The sequence below is a fragment of the Pyricularia grisea genome (genome assembly GCF_004355905.1).
Source record: "Pyricularia grisea strain NI907 chromosome Unknown Pyricularia_grisea_NI907_Scaffold_1, whole genome shotgun sequence".
NCBI lineage: Eukaryota > Fungi > Ascomycota > Sordariomycetes > Magnaporthales > Pyriculariaceae > Pyricularia > Pyricularia grisea.
In genome coordinates this window covers 2,730,102-2,748,091 of record NW_022156716.1, presented here as the reverse complement: position 1 = coordinate 2,748,091, position 17,990 = coordinate 2,730,102, and the positions used below count along the sequence as shown (strand labels likewise).

The following is a 17,990-nucleotide window of genomic DNA, read 5'->3' as shown; positions in this document are numbered from 1 at the left end:
GATGGATAGACGGAGGACTATTTTTTCGATTGTGGGAATAGTCTAATTCGGCGTTTCTCTCGCAAGCTAGATTAACACATGAGCTAGTTCTAGAGGGAAATGCAAATAGCTTTCTTTCTTTTTCTTGTTTCTGGTACGGTAATTGTGCCCATCTGCGATTGAGATCAGACGAAGAAATGTGTACAGTATGCACCTGTTGCAACGCACAGGATGAGCTTCTGTAGTAGGTGACGTTGCACTAGCGTAGATGCGGGTCGCTGCACCAATGTCCAGGGCCGGGGTCAGAAGCTTAATTCAACTGTCGTGACACAATTGCGCTTCGACGTGTGGAGTTTGGGACGCCAAATTTTCTCACTCTTCTCACACTACCCCCAGCTAGCAAGGACAACATACTGCGCGAAACTGCCTATTTCCTGTCCTATCCGTCACGAATTTCAAGCGCACGCGGCCAGTAACTTCATTCTGCAGATAATATTCATCGTCCTTCTCTTTCCGAATCAGGTGGGTTGGCGGGGTGCACCGGTCAGCACCGCGTCGTTTTTTTTCTGGTTGGGTAGGGTTATCCGTTGCTCTTCTTTTCTCTTCGTAAGAGCGACAGGACGTCTTTGGCCTAGGCAAGTACAACGACTTAGCATGGAGCTTGTTTTGGGGCGACTTGGTCTTTGTTGGATGAGAATTTAGATCGAGATATTCACAATGACACTACTGTGGCATCAGCGGGTGGAAGTTGTAGCGGCGCGCCAAGGGCGTTTGCAGCAGTAAAGCAGGGGAATGGGAAAAAGGACATATAGGAATGTTCATGAAGGAGGAAGGAGATTGTCATTCTTGGAAAAACCTCGATGTGGGCAAATTTGAAGTCAAGATGGTCACGAAAGCAAACAAGGGAAAAAAAAGGAATGACGGCTCGGCATTGGGGGAAAATGATAGAAATGGAAGGCAACCAAACAATGGTGGAAATACAGAGTGGAATAAGGCATCAAGTGTTGCCTGGTTTGGGCGGAGGAAATGGTAGGGGTTGGTCAAGAATTTAACGGGAATGGGGGCAATCAATGGCTGCAGAAAGTTTGTATGCTGTTTGTGCCGTTGGGGTGGTTATAATCGTCCATGGTGGCAGATCAAGGATGGGTTGGGGCTGGCGATCACCTCATGGCTTTGGCCTGGAAAAGCTAGACAACCATGGGGTGGTGATCGCCAGGAGACTAACTGACTGGGTGTGGATGGCACGCATCTACAGCTTCACCTGGCGGAACGAATGACCAAACGCCCTGGGTTTCCGAGCGCACCATTGGTGGGACTTGCAACCTGGCTGGCCGTCGGAATGGCATCAAACGCCATCAACCTCAGATGGTCATCACCTCCAAGCTCCAAGATAGGGCCTGCCAACGGGGCACCCAAGATTGGGTAGCTTGTGCGGGAAGGGAAAGGCACGCAGGCAAAGGCGAAACAACCACCTGGCTGGCTGGGAGACGGCCCAGGAAAGGTCAGTTCCCTTATAGGTTTGTCCAGTGGTCCAGCCTTCAACAATATCCAAGATGGTGTAGCGGTTACGGAGGTGGTTCCGTGCGTCTACACATGAGGATCGGAAGTAAGACTGCACTGTGTAACCGGAGGTAAGGAAGTTTGCTTCGCGCAATGCCTTCTGGCCGGTTCCCCACACCAGCCAGGGCTCCATAGGAGTAGTCCACAAGGCCACAGTTGTCAGACCCTGCTTTCACTTTTGCAGTTTTTTGCCGATTTTATTTTGCAGGATTGGGGCCGCTGGAGCGTCGCGAAGTTTGCATTTGGAGGTGGTGTTTCAAGCCGGATTCGAACATCGCGAGATGGTGCGTTGAGGACGACTGGCCGTTGTGTCGCTTTTTTTTTTGGGCGCGTTTGCGTGTTTGCCGGGCCATGGGTTTTTCAACGAATGGACTCGCCAGGGGCTCGTACGGCAAGCAGAACTTGTTTCCTGGCTTGCTCGTAAACCATAAAGTCTGGCAAAATAAGCAAAAGTTTATGCATCCCATGTCATTCGAAACGGTATTTGGACTCGCTGATGGGTAGTACGGCCCCCTGGTCGTATAAAACAGGGCGTAGTGAGCATTCTACAGCTATTGTCTCGATGCTACGACATCCAGTGGGACGTAAAGCCCACAGCCCCAAGACCAAAAAGTCATTGTGAATCCTGAGCGACTCAAAACACACATTCATCGACTCTGTCCATGTAGGATATTTCGAATAAAGGGGTTAGGAGAGGTTTTTGGGTTATTTGTATGCATGCATGCTGCCTTGATATCATACCATGAAAGTTGTTGTTGATATGCTTACATAATCAGACATGTCGAACTAAGCAGTGTCATTCTTCCTTCTTGATGGTCTGTAAAACTGTAGCAAAACCAATTCATGAATGACCATTGTTAGAAACCACCACCAACATACCTATTAAACAAAAGAGAAGAAACAAAACAAACAAGAAAAACAACACCATTCCGGAACCTGCAGAAAACTTGACAACCGAAGAATACAGAGAAAGAGAGAGAAAAGCAAGCAAAAAAAAAAAAAAAAAACATCCGTCCAATTCAACCCAATCAACAAACATCAACTCTTCACAGCCCCTCCCTGTCGCAATGGACGAGGCAGCCTCACAAATCCGCGCATCTCTCATCTCCCAATCCCTACCACCCCCATCGCAAACCTGGCTCTCCAACCTACTCTCCACGCGCCCAAGGCCACTCCCACCACTGCCCTCCCTCACAGCAACCGCCAAAGCCCGCCTCCTGGCCGCGGATTTGACCACCCCGGACCTGCTCGACCGGGCCGGGACGTCACCATTTCCCACATCCGCCGCCAGCCCAGAGATCCAAGAGACCCGCCTGGCCACGGACGTGGTCGTCCAGGTCCTGGACATTGAGAACCTGAGCCGCAGCCGCTGGGAGCAGGTCGAGGAGCTCGAGGCCGTGGCGCGCGGCGAGCTGACCAAGGGTAGACAGATCATCCGGCTGCGGGAGGATGGGGCCGATGATGAGGAGGGCGACGGCGTGGGTGATGTGCCGCCTGAGGAGGGCGCGCGGCGGCAACAGCAGCAGGCGGGTGGTGGTGCTGCTGCTGCGAGGGCGACTACAGGAGGACCGGCTGTGAGCGACAAGAACGCGACGCACAAGCTTATCGTGCAGGACTGTGCTGGAAACAAGCTCTTTGCGCTGGAACTGAGGCGGATCGAGCGCATGGGGATCGGCAAGACGAACATCGGAGAGAAGATGTTGATCAAGGCCGGGACGGTCATCGCGAGGGGCACGGTGCTGCTGGAGCCGGAAAAGTGTGTCGTCCTCGGTGGGAGGGTCGAGGTTTGGCACAAGGCTTGGTTAGAAGGAAGACTCGCAAGACTGAAAGAGGTTGCAGGCGCTTCTGGCACGGAAAATGGACATTGATACTGGTTCTTGAAGGAAATTCACAAATCAATTGGTCGATGGGGTGGTTTTAATTCTACGGTTCGCGAAGCTTGCCTTTTCCCTGCGCTGTTTTCTTCATGATACCCTTGCACCGTATTCACCAAAACACACAAGGAATTCTTTATGAAACATTTTCAATTTCGCAGCCAGTGTTGTTTGTTCATATCCCCGATCACATTATCCCCTACGGAGTGATATTTATTGCCCATCATTTCGCTGCCAAACAGTCCGCCAAACCATTCCATCCATCCTTAACCCATGGCGCAACAGCGATGGCCGTCTGTGCATTCGCGGCGTTTGTCGCACCCGCATATGTGCGTGCTAGGTCTCCTGCGTCCAGGTTGCCCCTTGGTGCAACGGCCCTGCGTGCCAACTCAACGGCGACCTCGGCGGCGTTTGTAGATGCGCCATCATCAGAATCCATAACAGATGACAGGTTGAGCCAGCCATGTGGTAGATAGGGGTGCAGCATTATGTCCGTCTGCGCCTGGCCCTTGACCTTATCTGTGCCTTCAGCTGACAGTGCTGCCACAGCCTGTAGTATATCACTAATATGCGACTGCTCGACGGCCCCGACCTTATCGCTGGCTCGCAGGCCCTGTAACTCTGACACCACCGCCTCGAGACTTTCTTCGTCCTCATCCAAGAGAGCGATGGCACCAAGAAGAAGGACCGAACGTACGTGATCAGGCTGCTTCTCAACCACCTCGAACAATGAGCTTCTGGCTCTGTCTTGAGCTTCTTCGGTTCCAACGGCCCAAAGGACCTGAGCCAAAACACAGACGGCATCTGCATCTCCACCCGACTCCTCTAATGCAGACTCGAAATACTGGACCGCCTCGTCAACAGCATCGTTGTAGTACTGGGCCAGCCCCAAAGCCAGGTGCGCCGATAGCCTGGCCTTGTTACGCTCTTCTGGCTTAAGCTCGCTTTCGTCGTCTTCGCTGCTCAGTTGAAGGGCCATCTCACCAGATTCGACCGCCTTTTCGTATAATCCATCTGCGAGGTAGGCACGAGCTAGATCTGCCTTAGCAAGGGCGAACTTGCGGAGTGACTCTGCAGATTCAGTTGTTTCGTAGTCCGCCTCGAGTGCGGCACACATCGGTTCAAGAACAGTGACACTTTCTGTGTGATGGCCAACGCGTTCATGGAAGAGGGCTAGGAGGTGTCCTACTGCGAGCTCGTGCTGAGGTTTCAGGGCTCGGAGTTGACTGAGGGCAAATATAGGCTGCAGAATGGCCCCGATCGGGGTAGTGTCATGAGGGGAAGCTGCCACAATGTGGTCAAACATGGACATGGCGTATTGCTGCCGTACGGGCGCTGAAGCAACGCCAGCAATTCCCATCGCGTGGGTGAAGAGACCGCGCGCCTCGCGGGAGTCACCGTATAGCAGTGCCACAAAGCCTTGGCCAATCCAAGCATGTGCATAGTCGGGATCAGCTGACTGGGACTTGGTGAAAGCTTCATTCGCCAATTGAAAGTCATTTTGGAGAAGAGCTAGAGTCCCCAGGTTAGCCCAAGCGGAAGGGCTACGCTCGTTGAGATACAAGCTTCGCACAAAAGCGTGCTGGGCGACTGATGGGTTGATGCTGCTGGTGACAACCCCTAAAGCCTCCCAAAACTCAGAATTGCCAGCTTCAAGCTCGATTGCACGCTTGAACGCCCTGACAGCTGCCTTCAAATAGCGGCTACTCTTCGTCCTCAGGGAAACTGGCAGGCAACTATGGGCTCGATATTCGGCCCAGCCAAGGTTAAAGTATGCAACAGCCTGTGCGTGCACGTCACTTGCACATGCGTGAATGGCCCGTTTGTGTGCGAGTATGGTGGCCTGGAGGCATTGGGTAAGATGAACGCCCAGTTTCTCATCATCCGAGAATAGGCCCTTTGCCTGGATGACCCTGACACCAACGCCATCCACTTCCTTGAACGTTTCATACTGAGGAGCCTCGTCGTCCTCGCCAATGAGCGTGCGTACGAGATCAACGGGAAAGTCACCCACCCGGCCTTGGACGCTCGAGAACACCGAGCACGAGTCGGCGACCGCCTTCCAGAAATTGAAAGTTTCGGATATGTTGGAAGAAGCCGTGGTCGCGAACGTAATGGTGCTGATGGCGAGATCCACAGCCTTGCCAAATAAGCCTTTGTCTATGCTCGACAACGCACTCTCCACCATGGTCTGCATCAAGGCTATTGAGACGCCGTCCTCATCAGGCCGTCTTTCAATGACCTCCTCGTACAAAGCAATCGCCTCGTCGTATGAGCTCAGCTGGCGTTTAATATTGGCCAACAGAAACTTGGTAAACCACACATCGTCGGCATCCTGGGGACCTGATGATGTGCTTTCCAACTGCTGAGCGTTGAGGGTGGCCTTGGTCGCTGCAATATAACGACCGGAGTTATAGTAACTCTCACCCAGTCCAACCCACGAGTGATAATCGTCTGGACTGATACGCAATGCCGACTGAAATGACACCACTGCCTTGGCATAATCCTGCTTGTTGAGTTCTGCAACACCGAGCGCGGCAAAAGGCCAGCTCAGCCCTTTTCTCTTAGAACCGGGCGGAGGCCGGACCTTGCCAGAGTCAACGACGCGTTGAGAAACCAATTCGACACCGTCCCAATCCCTTTCGTCTGCGAGTGACCTCGCAAGTCTTTCCGCAGCGTCAACTTCAGACGGTGACAGCTCGACAGCCTTCAAAAAACATTTGCGAGCGCGGTTTTTGTCTTTTGAACATTCGTCGTAGTAGACGCCGAGACTTGTGTAGGCGGGGGCGAAGTTCAGGTCATTTTTGAGACAAGCCAAGAACTGTGCATATGCGCCGCTGCGACTCTTCCGGGCTGCCTTGGATGTGTCAATGTTCCATATACAAACTCCAAGGCGATATTGCGTTTGTGCCAACAGGCTCTTCATCGGCTGTCCTCCTTCTTCCAGCAGAGGGATGCTCTTCTCCAGCTCTTCTCTGCAGCTTGAGTAGTCCCCTTTCTGAGCTTTAACCCAGGCAGCCTCTGTTCTGACACGTAGGTTGCTTGGGTCCCGGGTCAAGGCCCTTTCAAGGAAGTCAATTGCATTATCGAATTCTTCCTCCTCTTCGAAGATTAAACCAACACCAATGAGGGCCGGGGTGGCAGTCGGGTCTCTTTCAAGGACGCTATCAAAGAGCGCTTTGGCCTCTTGATGATGCCTTGGAGACTGGAAGAAGACAAGAGCGGTACCAAGGCAGACCAGAAATGAGTTCTCTGTGTTTTGAAACTTCAGGCCCGTCTTCCGCCTCTCGCTGGCCAGGTGTTCTCGGGATTTGCGCATCAAATCAACGTTACTGTCGTACTCTTCCAGGTGTTGATAGAATTCACCCATGAGGCGATAGGCGAACAAAGAGTCAGCCGAAGTGATGCCTTCTGTCATCATGAGGATTCTATCCTCGTCCGTAATGGGTATAAACGCTGTCGGTGCGCCTCCGTCCTCATCATCTTCGCTCTCGTCATCAGTAGTCTCGGCGTCTTTCTGCTGCTGCGTCTTTGGCTCGTCTTGTTTTGGAAAGGGGGAAATTGCGCTCGTCAAGAACCCTGTGATTATTTTGTAAAGATCGCTATCGGGGAAGAAGGTGCAGTACTCGCGCAAGATGGTAACATCCCACTCCCGTATTTCTTTGTGATCTTGCCAGTCAATTGTGATATCCCAAGCGAGCTTGAATGGATGCTTGATAATGACCATGTCTTGGGCTAGTTTTTGGACAACCTCGAGCTCGGCTGCTTTGTCAGGTCCAGGAGCAAACACAAGTAGGCGATCATAACAGTGTTGGAGCAGCTTTTCCTCATAAACTCGGCGAAGATCATCATCGTTTGTCCAGTTGATAATCTCGCGATAAATGTGACCCAGCCTGCTCCGCCCCCAGACTTCCCGCTTGACTTCAATAGTGACCTCACTGACCCTGGCACCAATTCTTGTGCGTCGCTCGCCGATAAGGGTGTTGATTCTTTTCTTCTCGTCCGTCTCGAGAAACCTGGCTATCGTCTCGTACGTCTTTGCGGGATGAGGCAAACGGCCTTCAAGGGCTGGATAGATTGGACTGTCGGGCAGGATAACCTCAAGTGCCTCTACGTAGCTGGCCTCTCCCTGGGCCTGGGCATGCTTGGTGAAGTCATCAATGGCGCATTGGCACCTATACATATCATTCGCATCTCTATAGCGCTGTGCCAGCTCAAGGGCAGCTACTTTGTACGCTGCTATCTTGTTGCTGCCCTGTTTCTGATATAGTTTTACCAAGCCCTGCCATGGCTGAGGGTCATCTGGCTTCAAAGCAGCAGCAGCTAAGTAGCTCTCTTCAGACTCTTCCAATTTCTGGTTTTTGTCTAGAGCAAAGGCCAGAAATATGTACCTGAAAATAGCAGCTTGTTATTATAATGCACTTGGAAACGTTGACAAATTTTGGAGCCCATAGATGGATGAACATACCCCTGAAAACTCTTTGGTTCCTTTTGCACAAACTGTCGAGCTTGCTCTATGGCATCGCCCCACTTGGACTGCCGGATGAGCTCGCCAATCGCCTTCAAAGCTGCCTTTGACATGATGCGCTCAGCCTGCACTCAAATCTCACAAACGGGAGAGGCCTGATCCTCTGAGACACGCGATTTGCGGTGATCAAGGCGTGTTTTTCTCATAAAAAAAGACGTGAGTTATCTGGTAGCAATGTAGGGTACAACGAGAGACAGATGATTGAAGACGATTCGTCATAGTAGAACCAAGTTGAAGAAGAGACAGAACAACAGCCAACGACCGTGTGCGCTGGTACACCGGGTATGAGCTTAAAGGAGGTGACTGCCTAGAGTAGATGTCATCCCAATTCCTAGCACTAGCTCGTGGCATCTGCTGTCGTCACAGAAAGCGAGAAGCGCGGGGCGGGGTGGAGCCGCGCACACAGTATTCAGGGTCTGTGAAAACTGTGTGCAAGGGTCAATGGCGGGGCCGTTTAACACAAGCTGCAATCGCTTATCTTATCAGCAGAAAAAAAATATCCAGTGCTCTCTAGTTTGCAGGCACATGTAGCTGCAGGCGCAACACGCCTAGGACTCTACTAGCACCACCGAATACGCCTTCAGACCCTCGATGTTGGCTACTACCATGGAGACCTCACCTCCTAAACGTCGGAAAATTTCGCAGTCCGCTGATGCAACAATGCTCGGCTCGGCCACTCTCGAAGCAGCCGCTAGTGCGGCTGGGATGTACCGACCCAGTACTTTTATCCTGGAGACCGAGGAGCTACTCAAAGAAGTAAAGGTAGACTCTTCAAAGTCGCTCACAGGCGTTGAAGAGCTGCTTCATCAAGTGAAGAGCGCCGTTGAAACTGTTAAAGGCCACGAACCGGTTCCCGTAAGCAATCTGCCCGGTTGTCCCAGTCACGCAAGTAACGAAGCTGACCCGCCTATCCTCCCTCTTTTTCAGATCCACGATGCCATCCGCAAGTTTGAAAAGAAGCATGATATTGCCATTCCTTTCCCTGAGCCACGCCCAAGTCAAGATTCGCCCTACAAGCTCTCATTGGAGACACCTTCTACATTCAATGTTGTGGGGAGCTATGTACTTAAAACCATGGTCAAGTCTCAAGGTGATCTAGCGGTCGACATGGTCGTTGAGATGCCCAAGTCTATGTTTCAGGAGAAGGACTTCTTGAACCTGCGGTATTTCTACAAAAGATCATACTTCATGGCACACGTTGCTGCGGTAGTGCGCAAGGCACTGCCTGATCTCGAGGTTTCTTTTGAGAATATGCACGAAAACCCCCTCGCGCCCATCCTCTGTGTACAGAAGGCGCCCGTCAACCAGGGATCTAAGAAGCGAGAATCAAACGGTTCTACAAGCCGCTTGAACGGAGGGCCCAAGATCAGGGTGATCCCATGCACCCCTGCAGACCTGTTCCCGAAGAACAAGCTCACATCCACGAGCAATTGCATTCGTTCTTCAGCTGCCGACGACAAAAAGGAGGCACAGCCACCAACACCATTTTACAACTCTACCGTCAAATCTGACAGTCTATACTTTGCGTACTTCAAGACGCTCCTACAGACCAAGAAGTCATCACCGGCATTCCTAGATGCTTGTACTCTTGGACGCGTATGGCTTCACCAGAGGGGCTTCAGTGGATCGATCTCACGTGGCGGTTTCGGACACTTTGAGTGGGCACTACTGTTGACTCTGCTCATGCAGGGTGGCGGTGGGCGCAAAGGCGAAGCAGCTCTGTCTTCGTCACTCAGCAGCCACCAATTATTCAAGGCGACGATGCAGTTTCTGGCAAAGTCGGACTTCACCAGCGGCAGCCACAGGCCTGTGATACTCGGAAAGTCTGGTGATGACACCACACCCGATGTCGCACGTGAGCCTGGCCCAGTGCTTTATGATGCGACCAGACAACACAACTTTGCGTATAAGATGAGCCCTTGGTCGGCATCACTCCTCAGGAAACACGCGAAGTGGACACTTGATCTTTTGAACGACAGCACTGTAGATCAGTTTTCCCCGACATTCATCATGAAAGCGGACATACCGCTACAAGTTTTCGACTTGGTTGTCAGGGTACCATGTCCTGATGCTGAGAATTCCGCAAGTTCTGGAAGTCGAGGACAGACGTATGAATTTGCAAATCGCGTGTACAAGATTATCAACAAAGCTCTGAGCGAGCGTAGTCAACTTGTGCATGTTCAAATCCCAGAGCAGAACCACTGGTCTATCTCTGAGCCAGCGGCTCGACAGGAAACTGATGAGCTTCTAGTCGGGGTCATATTCAACCCCGGTGAAATGGCCCGCACCGTGGATCATGGACCATCTGCCGAGGACAAAGTGGAGGCCAGAAAGTTCCGGCAGTTCTGGGGTGAAAGATCGGAGTTGCGTCGTTTCAAGGATGGCACTATTCAAGAAACACTTATCTGGAAACAGACCACTGCTTTTGGTGTCTGTGAAGAGATTATTTCTTATATTCTCAACCTACATCTCAAGATACGTCACGATGAACTCGAGTTCCGTGGCAATGGCTTTACGTCCCTCATTCATGCGAAGCCTACGGACTCAACGGCCTACTCTACCGCCGTGCAAGCTTTTGCTGATCTTGAAAGAGAGATACGGGGCCTAGAAAACTTGCCACTTCAAGTGAGACAAGTGGCTCCAGCCGCGGCAGAACTTCGCTCAACCTCAGTGAAACCACCTCAATTAGACTCTCCCCGGGGGTCATATAGGCCGATGGACATTGTTATATATTTCGAGGCTTCTGGAAAATGGCCTGACAACATTGCTGCAATTCAGAGGACAAAGGTTGCATTTTTGCTCAAGATTGGCAGTATGCTGGAGTCGGCAAACTCAAGTATTACTACCCATGTGGGACTTGAAGACGCTGAGCATGAACACCAAAACCTTGCATTTTTGGATATTGTCTACGACGAAGGTGCAGTGTTTCGACTCCGAGTTCAGAGCGATCTTGAGGAGAGTCTGCTTGAGAGGCAAACCAGAGATAAGACACTTGATCAACATGTGCGCGCCGAAAGCTCAAATCACCTTGCTACTTTCCGCCGCCAATACACCCACCTACCGATGCTGAACAGGACAGTTTCTACCCTCTGCACGCGCTTCCCCGCCCTCTCTTCAACCATTCGTTTGGCGAAGCATTGGTTCAACTCGCACAAACTGAGCAATCATATATTACCAGAAGCGATTGAGCTGATGGTTCTTCACGCGTTCCTCAACCCTGCGCCTTGGCAGACACCTACAAGTGCCACCACTGGGCTACTTCGGACACTCCTGCTGCTTTCCAAATGGGATTGGCACAACGATCCTCTGGTCGTAGACCCCTCTTCAGACATGAGCAGCGATGAGCGGAAAGCCGTTGCTACAAGGCTCACAGCATGGAGGCAGACGTTAGATCCTGCCATGAACCGCACTGTTCTGGTTATTGCCACACCTTCTGATGTCACCGGCACTGCCTTTACCACCGTGAACGGTCAACCATTCCCAAGTCGTGTAGCTGCTTCGCGAATGACGGCCCTCGCACGCTCAGCATGTCGGCTTGTTCGCGAAAAGGGGGTGGACTTGGAGCCTCGCATGCTGTTTGTGCCCTCCACTGCCGAATACGACGTTTTGGTGCGGCTGGATGGGTCTTTGGTCAAGAAGGTTGCATCACTCAAAGATGGCAGTGCGTCAAAGTCGAAATTCAAAAATCTCGACCCATCCATGGCGCAAGGTCGCGTACCATTGGCGAGGGATCCTGTTGACACTCTGCTGGGAAGATTATCTGATGCGTACGGCTCGACTCTTGTGTTCTTTCACGGCGGCCCTCAGGATCCTGTCATCGGCGGCTTGTGGAACCCGATGCTGGCGAGACGGTCTTTCCGTGTCAACTTGCCGTGCTCGTTTAAGCCAGTTGAACAGTCAAAATCGAAAATGCCGTCAGGTGGAGACAAATCAGAGGATGGCGACGACATTGAGAGTAGTGACGATGAGGGTGATGATTTAGTGGAGGTTAATCGGGACGCTATCTTGTCCGAAATAGCGCGGATAGGAGGCGACTTGATTGAGAGCATCGAGGTTAAGAAAAGGAGCTAGCCGCTGCCAACTTGAACAACTTGAAAATTATAATTCAACAGATCTAGCGGCCGCGATTAATCCTCAATATTGGCTGACGGGATTTATTTTTGGTTCTAAGACTGGCTCATGGTTGATTATGGATAAAGTAGCTATGCAAGTTAAAGTAATGATTCCATCCTCTTCTTGGTCATCTCGAGAACCGTCACGATACTCTGATCCAAACCCTGCTTTGACAACAGTGAGACGACCCAAGATAGTGTCTTTCCAGCAAGTTCGGGCTTGCGTTCCGTTGCTTCTAAGCCATGCGTAAGCCTTCCCAAAGATTCTCTCAGAGCCCTGGGGAAATCAGCGGATGTGAAATCTTGAATCGGGAGTAGGGGCTGGCGTATATAGCAATCCCAGGTGGCAGGATGCCTCTCAAAGGACTTCATCATCGTGTCCAAGACGTGCTGTATCAGTTCCGCACACGATTCGACTGTGAATATGAAGCGAGAAAACATGTTGAAGAAAGCTTCGGCAGAGGTGGCCTCGAAGAACTTTTGCTTGACCGCAATGTCGAAAATGGCCCGTGGTATTGCGCCTCCTAGGGCGGGACTTTTTTCCAGCTTCTTGACCGCTTCTTCGTCCACAATCTTGGGCGCTTGTTGCCTCTCCAGAGCCTTTGCAGCAGCCATTTCTCTGTCGGGTATCATGTCTCCATCGTCTCCATCGTCATCATCGTCCGACTCGTCGCTATCCTCCTTGAGCTTGATTTGGTCACTGTCGTCGGTAGACTGTTCCTTCCTGAGAGCAGCCAGCGCCTTTTTGCCCTTGCCCCTGCTCTCGACCTTGGCCAGCCACTCCATCTCCACGCGGGCATACTCGACCCAGATGAAGACGCCCTTGGTACAGAAGCGACAGCCGCGCAGAAAATAGGCCCTCGCGCCGTCCATGTCCCCGTTGGCGGCGGACCGCCTCCCGACCAGGGTCCAGAGCTCCGCGTCCTGGGGGTGCAGCCTAAGGGCGCGGGTGGCGACGCGCCTCCAGCGCTTTGCGGCGCCCTGCTGCGAGAGGTGCTCGAGGTAACTCCGCCACATTTGGACGGAGCCCGGGTCGCGGTTCACGCCGCGCTCGTGGATCTGGCCCAGGCGCCCGATGCTAGCATGCTGGTGCGTGAGTTGCCGTATGCCCAGGCGGGCGCAGCGTCGGGCACGGAGGGTATCGAGGCCGCGCTCCCAGTCGGCGTATGCGAGGAAGTCTGGGGCTTTGGAGCCCGGCGCAAGGATTCGGTGCTCAAAGTCGGTTCGTTTGCGGACCAAGTTGCGGATCTCGTCCTGTTTGGCTCGGAGTGCTCAAAAGTCAGCTAAAAGCTCTTGGCCCAGGAATGCAGCGGGGCTGACGTCGCCAGCTCATGTTTATGATATAAAAGCCATTTGGTCCGGGTCGCGGACACCAAGGTAACAAACAAAAAGGTGGGGGGAGTGATGGTCGACTAACCCTGGTGAAAATCTCCTTGTCCTCAAACTCGCGCAGTTGAGGTACGGCCTGCTCCAGGAAGAAGCGCGCTTTATCCGCTACACCAGCCATTGTTTCGCAAATCGGTCAATTTCCCCCAAGTTTTTGTCGACAGCAGGAAGAGTGAGGGTGCAGTCGATGATCGGTTCTTGCTTGTTCTGGGCCTGGGAGCGATTTCCGCAGTGTTGCAACTTTTTTAGTGGGGCTCGTCCTTATCGGAACTCCATTGTCGGCTTATCAACGGCAGTAAAGGGTTCATCAGCCCCACCGGGCTGCTGTAGTTGTCGCTGGTCTCAAGTCGTAACTTGCGCAGAATATTACCGAGAATCATAAGCGTGCCACTTTGACTTATCCCACTCGTTTGTATTTTCGCAGCAAGGATATCTCATATAATCTCGCCCGTAGCAATCATTTACATCGCCCAAGTAACCAACCCATCAACAATATACAAATTCCAGACCCAAAAATCCATCGAACAACGCAGTATTTTCTCTTTAAAGTTGTCCGGTAAGTAGACTGTCTCAGTCAATTCCAGGCCTAATACCTTTGATACAACATGATGAACTCCAGACTCTTCAAGAACCACTCTCCATCGACCTTCTTGTATACCTCATGGTACTGGCCACCGGCCGTAGTGTGGCCATCCTTGAGCTCAGTACTCAGGCCGGCAAAGGCCATGATGACAAACACGGCCTTGACCTCGTCGTCGCTGATGCGCTCGAACGAACCGCTGTCCACTATGTGGACTGACTGCATCGGCCCCAATGTCTTTTTGAAAAAGGCTACCATTTCGTCGCGGGTGTCGAACTTGAACTGCTGGCTGTTCTCTCCGTCCTCGAGGACGTGGGTGATGATTTTACCGTCGGCGTGCTTGTAGACCATGGTGGCTTCGGGCAGGGCGACGCGTTCAAACTCGGCCCAGTTTTTGGTGTCCGCGGCCAGGCAGTAGAGCTGCTTCTTGCCTCGGATGGCCTCCATGACTTCGATCGGGACGGTGGTGTTTGGCGCGGGCGTCATGCTGGGCAACTTTTATGCTTGTATACCTTGATTTTTGTTCTTGTTTGTTTTTCTTCTTGGTCGACTGATGAACCGAAAAAGATGCTTTGCAAGCAGCTTTGGTGTAGCAAGTGCTCTATATATATTCATCATGCGAAAGTCGCGCGGGGCTGAGATACTCTCGCAAGCTGGCCCGGCTGTGTCCAGGTGGGTGCTGCCATGGTCTGACGGACCACATTTATCTGCAAGGGAGATGTTTAATTATTGTTCACATACTTTCCCTTTGCATTTACCTGCAACGGAGAGGTCGTGTTAATGACCACCCATCCTTTACGTACTGACCAACCACTCTACTGCAAAGGCCTTGTGTGGAGTCTTGGCTGCTGCAAGGAGCCCATAACGAAGGAGCCAAGGGAGTATTACAAAGGCTCTACGACTCGCTTTGTACATATGGTGGATGAGGTTCCCGCCCTGCCGCATCGTCAAATACTTTTCATGAAGCGGGGGAAATGGCCCTAAACCCTGTCATGATCGACCTAGTTCGCATACATTGCCACCTTCCCTTATCTCCAACGGAGTATTATGCCAACGTTTCTGGTTTTGTTCCTTTGGAAAATAATATGTATTCCTAAACCCAGCACCACTTAATCTAGTGTGGAGTTTTGTGACTCCTACCCTGTTCCGGCTTTTGCGGGGTCTACCAAGCAAGCACTTCGTCCATGGAACAACACAAGAAATCACCACTGCTTGCTCGTTAACATCAGTTGACATCGTTCCTCACACGCTCAGTTTTGGGGTCACTCTGGACATGATCGTCAACATCGACCCTCTTGTCCGACAGGTCATCACTCGGGGTTCCGGTGCCATCAACCTCACCGCTGTTGGCTCGTTTGCTCTCCTGCATGTCGTTGAGACCTTCAATGTTCCTGTCCAGTCCGGCCTCGGTTGCGCCGCGTGCAGCATCCTCCGGTGACGTGCCCAGCGTGACACCGGGCGCATACGGCAGGATACCCTCATTGCGACGCTGCTCTGGGATGAAGACATCAAACCACCGAGGGAGGAGGAAGCCAAGGAGGACTACTGCGATGATGCAGTGGGATATGGCAAAGCCAAGAATCTCGAGGGGGTCCTGCATCCTCTGGGTGAATTTGGGGTAGCCGAGCGAAAAGACGATGAGCAGGATCGGAGCCGAGATGTACTTGAGCACCGGCGCCCAGAATAATGGGATGGCCCAGTTGTTGCCGCGCGCAACCGTGATGTTCAGATCACGGCGGAGTTGGTTACCCTGTTGTTGTGTCAGCACAAAGAGACTAGGGAGGAGATTGAGAAGCCGTTTTCAGGACTTACAGAGTAAAATGCCAGCCACCAGAACTTGTTGAGCAGAGGCTTACCGCCCCAGAACCTGGGGGCCGGTACCGAGGGTGTCCTCGCCATGAAGACGCACAACAAGACAGCGGCAATGAAGATACCGAAACCTGCACCCGCGCCAGCTTCGGGAGACACGTGGTGTGCGATAATTAGGCCCACGACAAACGCCAGCGCATAGCTGCCGTTGAAGATGGCGAAGGCCGGGAGGCCTACCTGTCCCGTAACATCGCGGAAACGGTAAATGGTGGTGGCCACCACACACTCAAGGGCAACGATGCCCACTAAAGACATATCGCTGATCCAGGCGTCGATAGCATTGAGAAGATCCCTGCCGAAATGAGTGCAGTACATGAGCGAAAAAAGAAACGAGACGATGATGATGATTGTCGAGACAGTGACACGTGAAACCCGCTGAGAAATCCCTGTGTCCATGACCAGCGTCACCAGGGACTCGAGCATGGCAAAGCAAGAGCTAAATCCGAGCACCATGATAGTGATGAAGAAAATCACGGCCCAAAAGTTGCTGCCAGGCATCTGCACGAAGGCGGCCGGTAAGGTGATGAAGGCGAGGTTGTACGTCCCAAGTACTTCACCACTGTCTGGGTGCATTCCCAGATAGCCAACAACGCTAAAGACGGCAAAACCCGCTGAAACCTCGATGGCTGAGTTGCTACATGCGATGATGAGTGCGTCCTGCACTGCGTTGGCAAACTTTTGGTTATACGAAGCGTACGAGGTGTAATAACCCATGCCTGATTTTTTTTTTTTTTCATAAGGTTAGCGAGAATCCTCGAGATCAACCAAGCATCAAAGGCGAGTATGGCACATTGAGACATACCTGCGCCAATGGAGAAAAATATGTGACTTGCAGCAGCCTGCCAAATGGCGGGTCGCCCAAGCTTATCACCATGCCACTCGCCCACATAGAGCTTTATTCCGTCGACGGCATTTTCCATGGATGCACCGCGGCCAAGGAGAATGATAATCATCACAATTGGCATTCCCATTGTAAAGTATACCACACGGCCGGTCAGCCCGACACCGCTGAACATGCAGAGCCAGACTATAAACCAGGTGAAGGCGCTCCATCCGACAATCTCGCCCACTATGCCCGACTCTGGATAAGAGGTAAACCTAGTCACGGAGCCGTCGACAATATCTCCGGGGATGCCTGGCACGGCTTGGACGACTTGGTTGTCGTAAAAGTCTTGGCTGTCTTCAGCCCAGGGGAGCGGGTTGGAGAAGGAATGCCGGAAATAGATCATAACCCAAGCGAGGATGGGCACAAAGTAGTTGCAGACTATGTAGCCGTTCATGACGAGAGCAAAACCGAGACCTTTGGTCCGGCGTGATATGTGGTCGTACGCGACGAGGCATCCGCCGCGGTAGGCCTGGCCGATTGAGACCTCGAGGATGACCACAGGAACAGCCAGAAAGAAGACTGCCATGAAATATGGTATGAACCACTGTCTATGTACGGTGGGAACTTGTCAGCAAGTCTGTTGTGGCTAGGTAGGCAGTTCTCTTGCACGTTCTTTTGCCAGCGCACCAGACTTACATTCCATTATTTTGAAAGGCAATCGATGGGAATCGTAAGAGGTTTCCTAAACCAACTGTACCTCCCATACAGGCGAGGACGAACGCGGCTGTTTGAAAAAGTCGGATATCAGCACATCAAACATATATATATATATATATATATACCAACCACAGGCAATAAAGTTGGACTGTCTGTGAACTTACTCCTTGAAGGCCAATTATCACGCCCATCATCGCCCTTTTCGGCTTCAGGAGCAAAAGCACGATATGCTTTTCTCAAGAAGCCTTTTGCTTTGTTGTCGGACATTTTGTTGGTCACGCTTCGGCTCGTCTAGGTAAGAGCCTGCAAGACTAGGGAAGGGAGGAGGGTGTGGTTTTGCAGAAAGGGTCTTGGGGGGAAAACGCCACGGGTCTGGGCGGCAGACGCCATCTTAAAAGGGACCGGGGAAAACATCTCTTCGGGAAGAGGCGAGAAAAAAAAAAAAAAAAAAACACAAAAACACTCGCCCATGAAATACCAAGAATGGGAAGAAGGGGATGATCAGGAGATTTCTTGGCCAATGCTAGACATCTCCGCGTGGGTTTACCCATCGCTTGCT

The 17,990-nt window shown here is 52.0% G+C and overlaps 6 protein-coding genes across 6 annotated transcripts; 2 read left to right on the top strand and 4 right to left on the bottom strand.

Annotated features, from left to right (window-relative positions):
- Positions 1-2,606: 2,606 nt before the first annotated feature.
- Positions 2,607-3,407, top strand: PgNI_00802 (uncharacterized protein; the record flags this gene model as incomplete). Its single annotated transcript, XM_031120879.1, has 1 exon — positions 2,607-3,407. One exon carries the CDS (start codon positions 2,607-2,609, stop codon positions 3,405-3,407), a length of 801 nt encoding a protein of 266 aa, XP_030986059.1.
- A 229-nt stretch (positions 3,408-3,636) lies between these two features.
- PgNI_00801 (uncharacterized protein) lies at positions 3,637-8,228 on the bottom strand (the record flags this gene model as incomplete). The annotated part of the gene is made up of 2 exons (XM_031120878.1): positions 7,882-8,228; positions 3,637-7,804 (listed from the first exon to the last, which is right to left on the bottom strand). The coding sequence occupies exons 1-2, from the start codon at positions 7,992-7,994 to the stop codon at positions 3,637-3,639; spliced, it is 4,281 nt and encodes a 1,426-aa protein (XP_030986060.1). The 5' UTR covers positions 7,995-8,228.
- Positions 8,229-8,547: 319 nt separating this feature from the next.
- Positions 8,548-12,134, top strand: PgNI_00800 (uncharacterized protein; the record flags this gene model as incomplete). The annotated part of the gene is made up of 2 exons (XM_031120877.1): positions 8,548-8,796; positions 8,869-12,134. The coding sequence occupies 2 exons, from the start codon at positions 8,548-8,550 to the stop codon at positions 12,010-12,012; spliced, it is 3,393 nt and encodes a 1,130-aa protein (XP_030986061.1). The 3' UTR covers positions 12,013-12,134.
- Positions 12,114-13,669, bottom strand: PgNI_00799 (uncharacterized protein). Its single transcript, XM_031120876.1, has 2 exons — positions 13,471-13,669; positions 12,114-13,307 (listed from the first exon to the last, which is right to left on the bottom strand). The coding sequence occupies exons 1-2, from the start codon at positions 13,558-13,560 to the stop codon at positions 12,153-12,155; spliced, it is 1,245 nt and encodes a 414-aa protein (XP_030985937.1). The 5' UTR covers positions 13,561-13,669; the 3' UTR covers positions 12,114-12,152.
- Positions 13,670-14,025: 356 nt separating this feature from the next.
- On the bottom strand, positions 14,026-14,505 carry PgNI_00798 (uncharacterized protein; the record flags this gene model as incomplete). The annotated part of the gene is made up of 1 exon (XM_031120875.1): positions 14,026-14,505. The coding sequence occupies one exon, from the start codon at positions 14,503-14,505 to the stop codon at positions 14,026-14,028; it is 480 nt and encodes a 159-aa protein (XP_030985938.1).
- Positions 14,506-14,992: 487 nt separating this feature from the next.
- On the bottom strand, positions 14,993-17,988 carry PgNI_00797 (uncharacterized protein). The gene is made up of 5 exons (XM_031120874.1): positions 17,596-17,988; positions 17,411-17,498; positions 16,691-17,322; positions 15,832-16,604; positions 14,993-15,769 (listed from the first exon to the last, which is right to left on the bottom strand). The coding sequence occupies exons 1-5, from the start codon at positions 17,696-17,698 to the stop codon at positions 15,245-15,247; spliced, it is 2,121 nt and encodes a 706-aa protein (XP_030986690.1). The 5' UTR covers positions 17,699-17,988; the 3' UTR covers positions 14,993-15,244.
- Between the last annotated feature and the right edge of the window lie 2 nt (positions 17,989-17,990).

Bases quoted from the DNA above. Each gene is read 5' to 3' on its own strand.
- PgNI_00799 (XM_031120876.1), bottom strand. From the start codon at position 13,560: ATGGCTGGTGTAGCGGATAAAGCGCGCTTCTTCCTGGAGCAGGCCGTA. The intron at 13,308-13,470 runs GTTAGTCGACCA...CGAGCCAAACAG, and splicing joins ACAAGGAGATTTTCACCAGG to GACGAGATCCGCAACTTGGT.
- PgNI_00797 (XM_031120874.1), bottom strand. From the start codon at position 17,698: ATGTCCGACAACAAAGCAAAAGGCTTCTTGAGAAAAGCATATCGTGCT. The intron at 16,605-16,690 runs GTATGTCTCAAT...AAAAAAAATCAG, and splicing joins ATTTTTCTCCATTGGCGCAG to GCATGGGTTATTACACCTCG. The intron at 15,770-15,831 runs GTAAGTCCTGAA...ACACAACAACAG, and splicing joins GGTGGCTGGCATTTTACTCT to GGTAACCAACTCCGCCGTGA.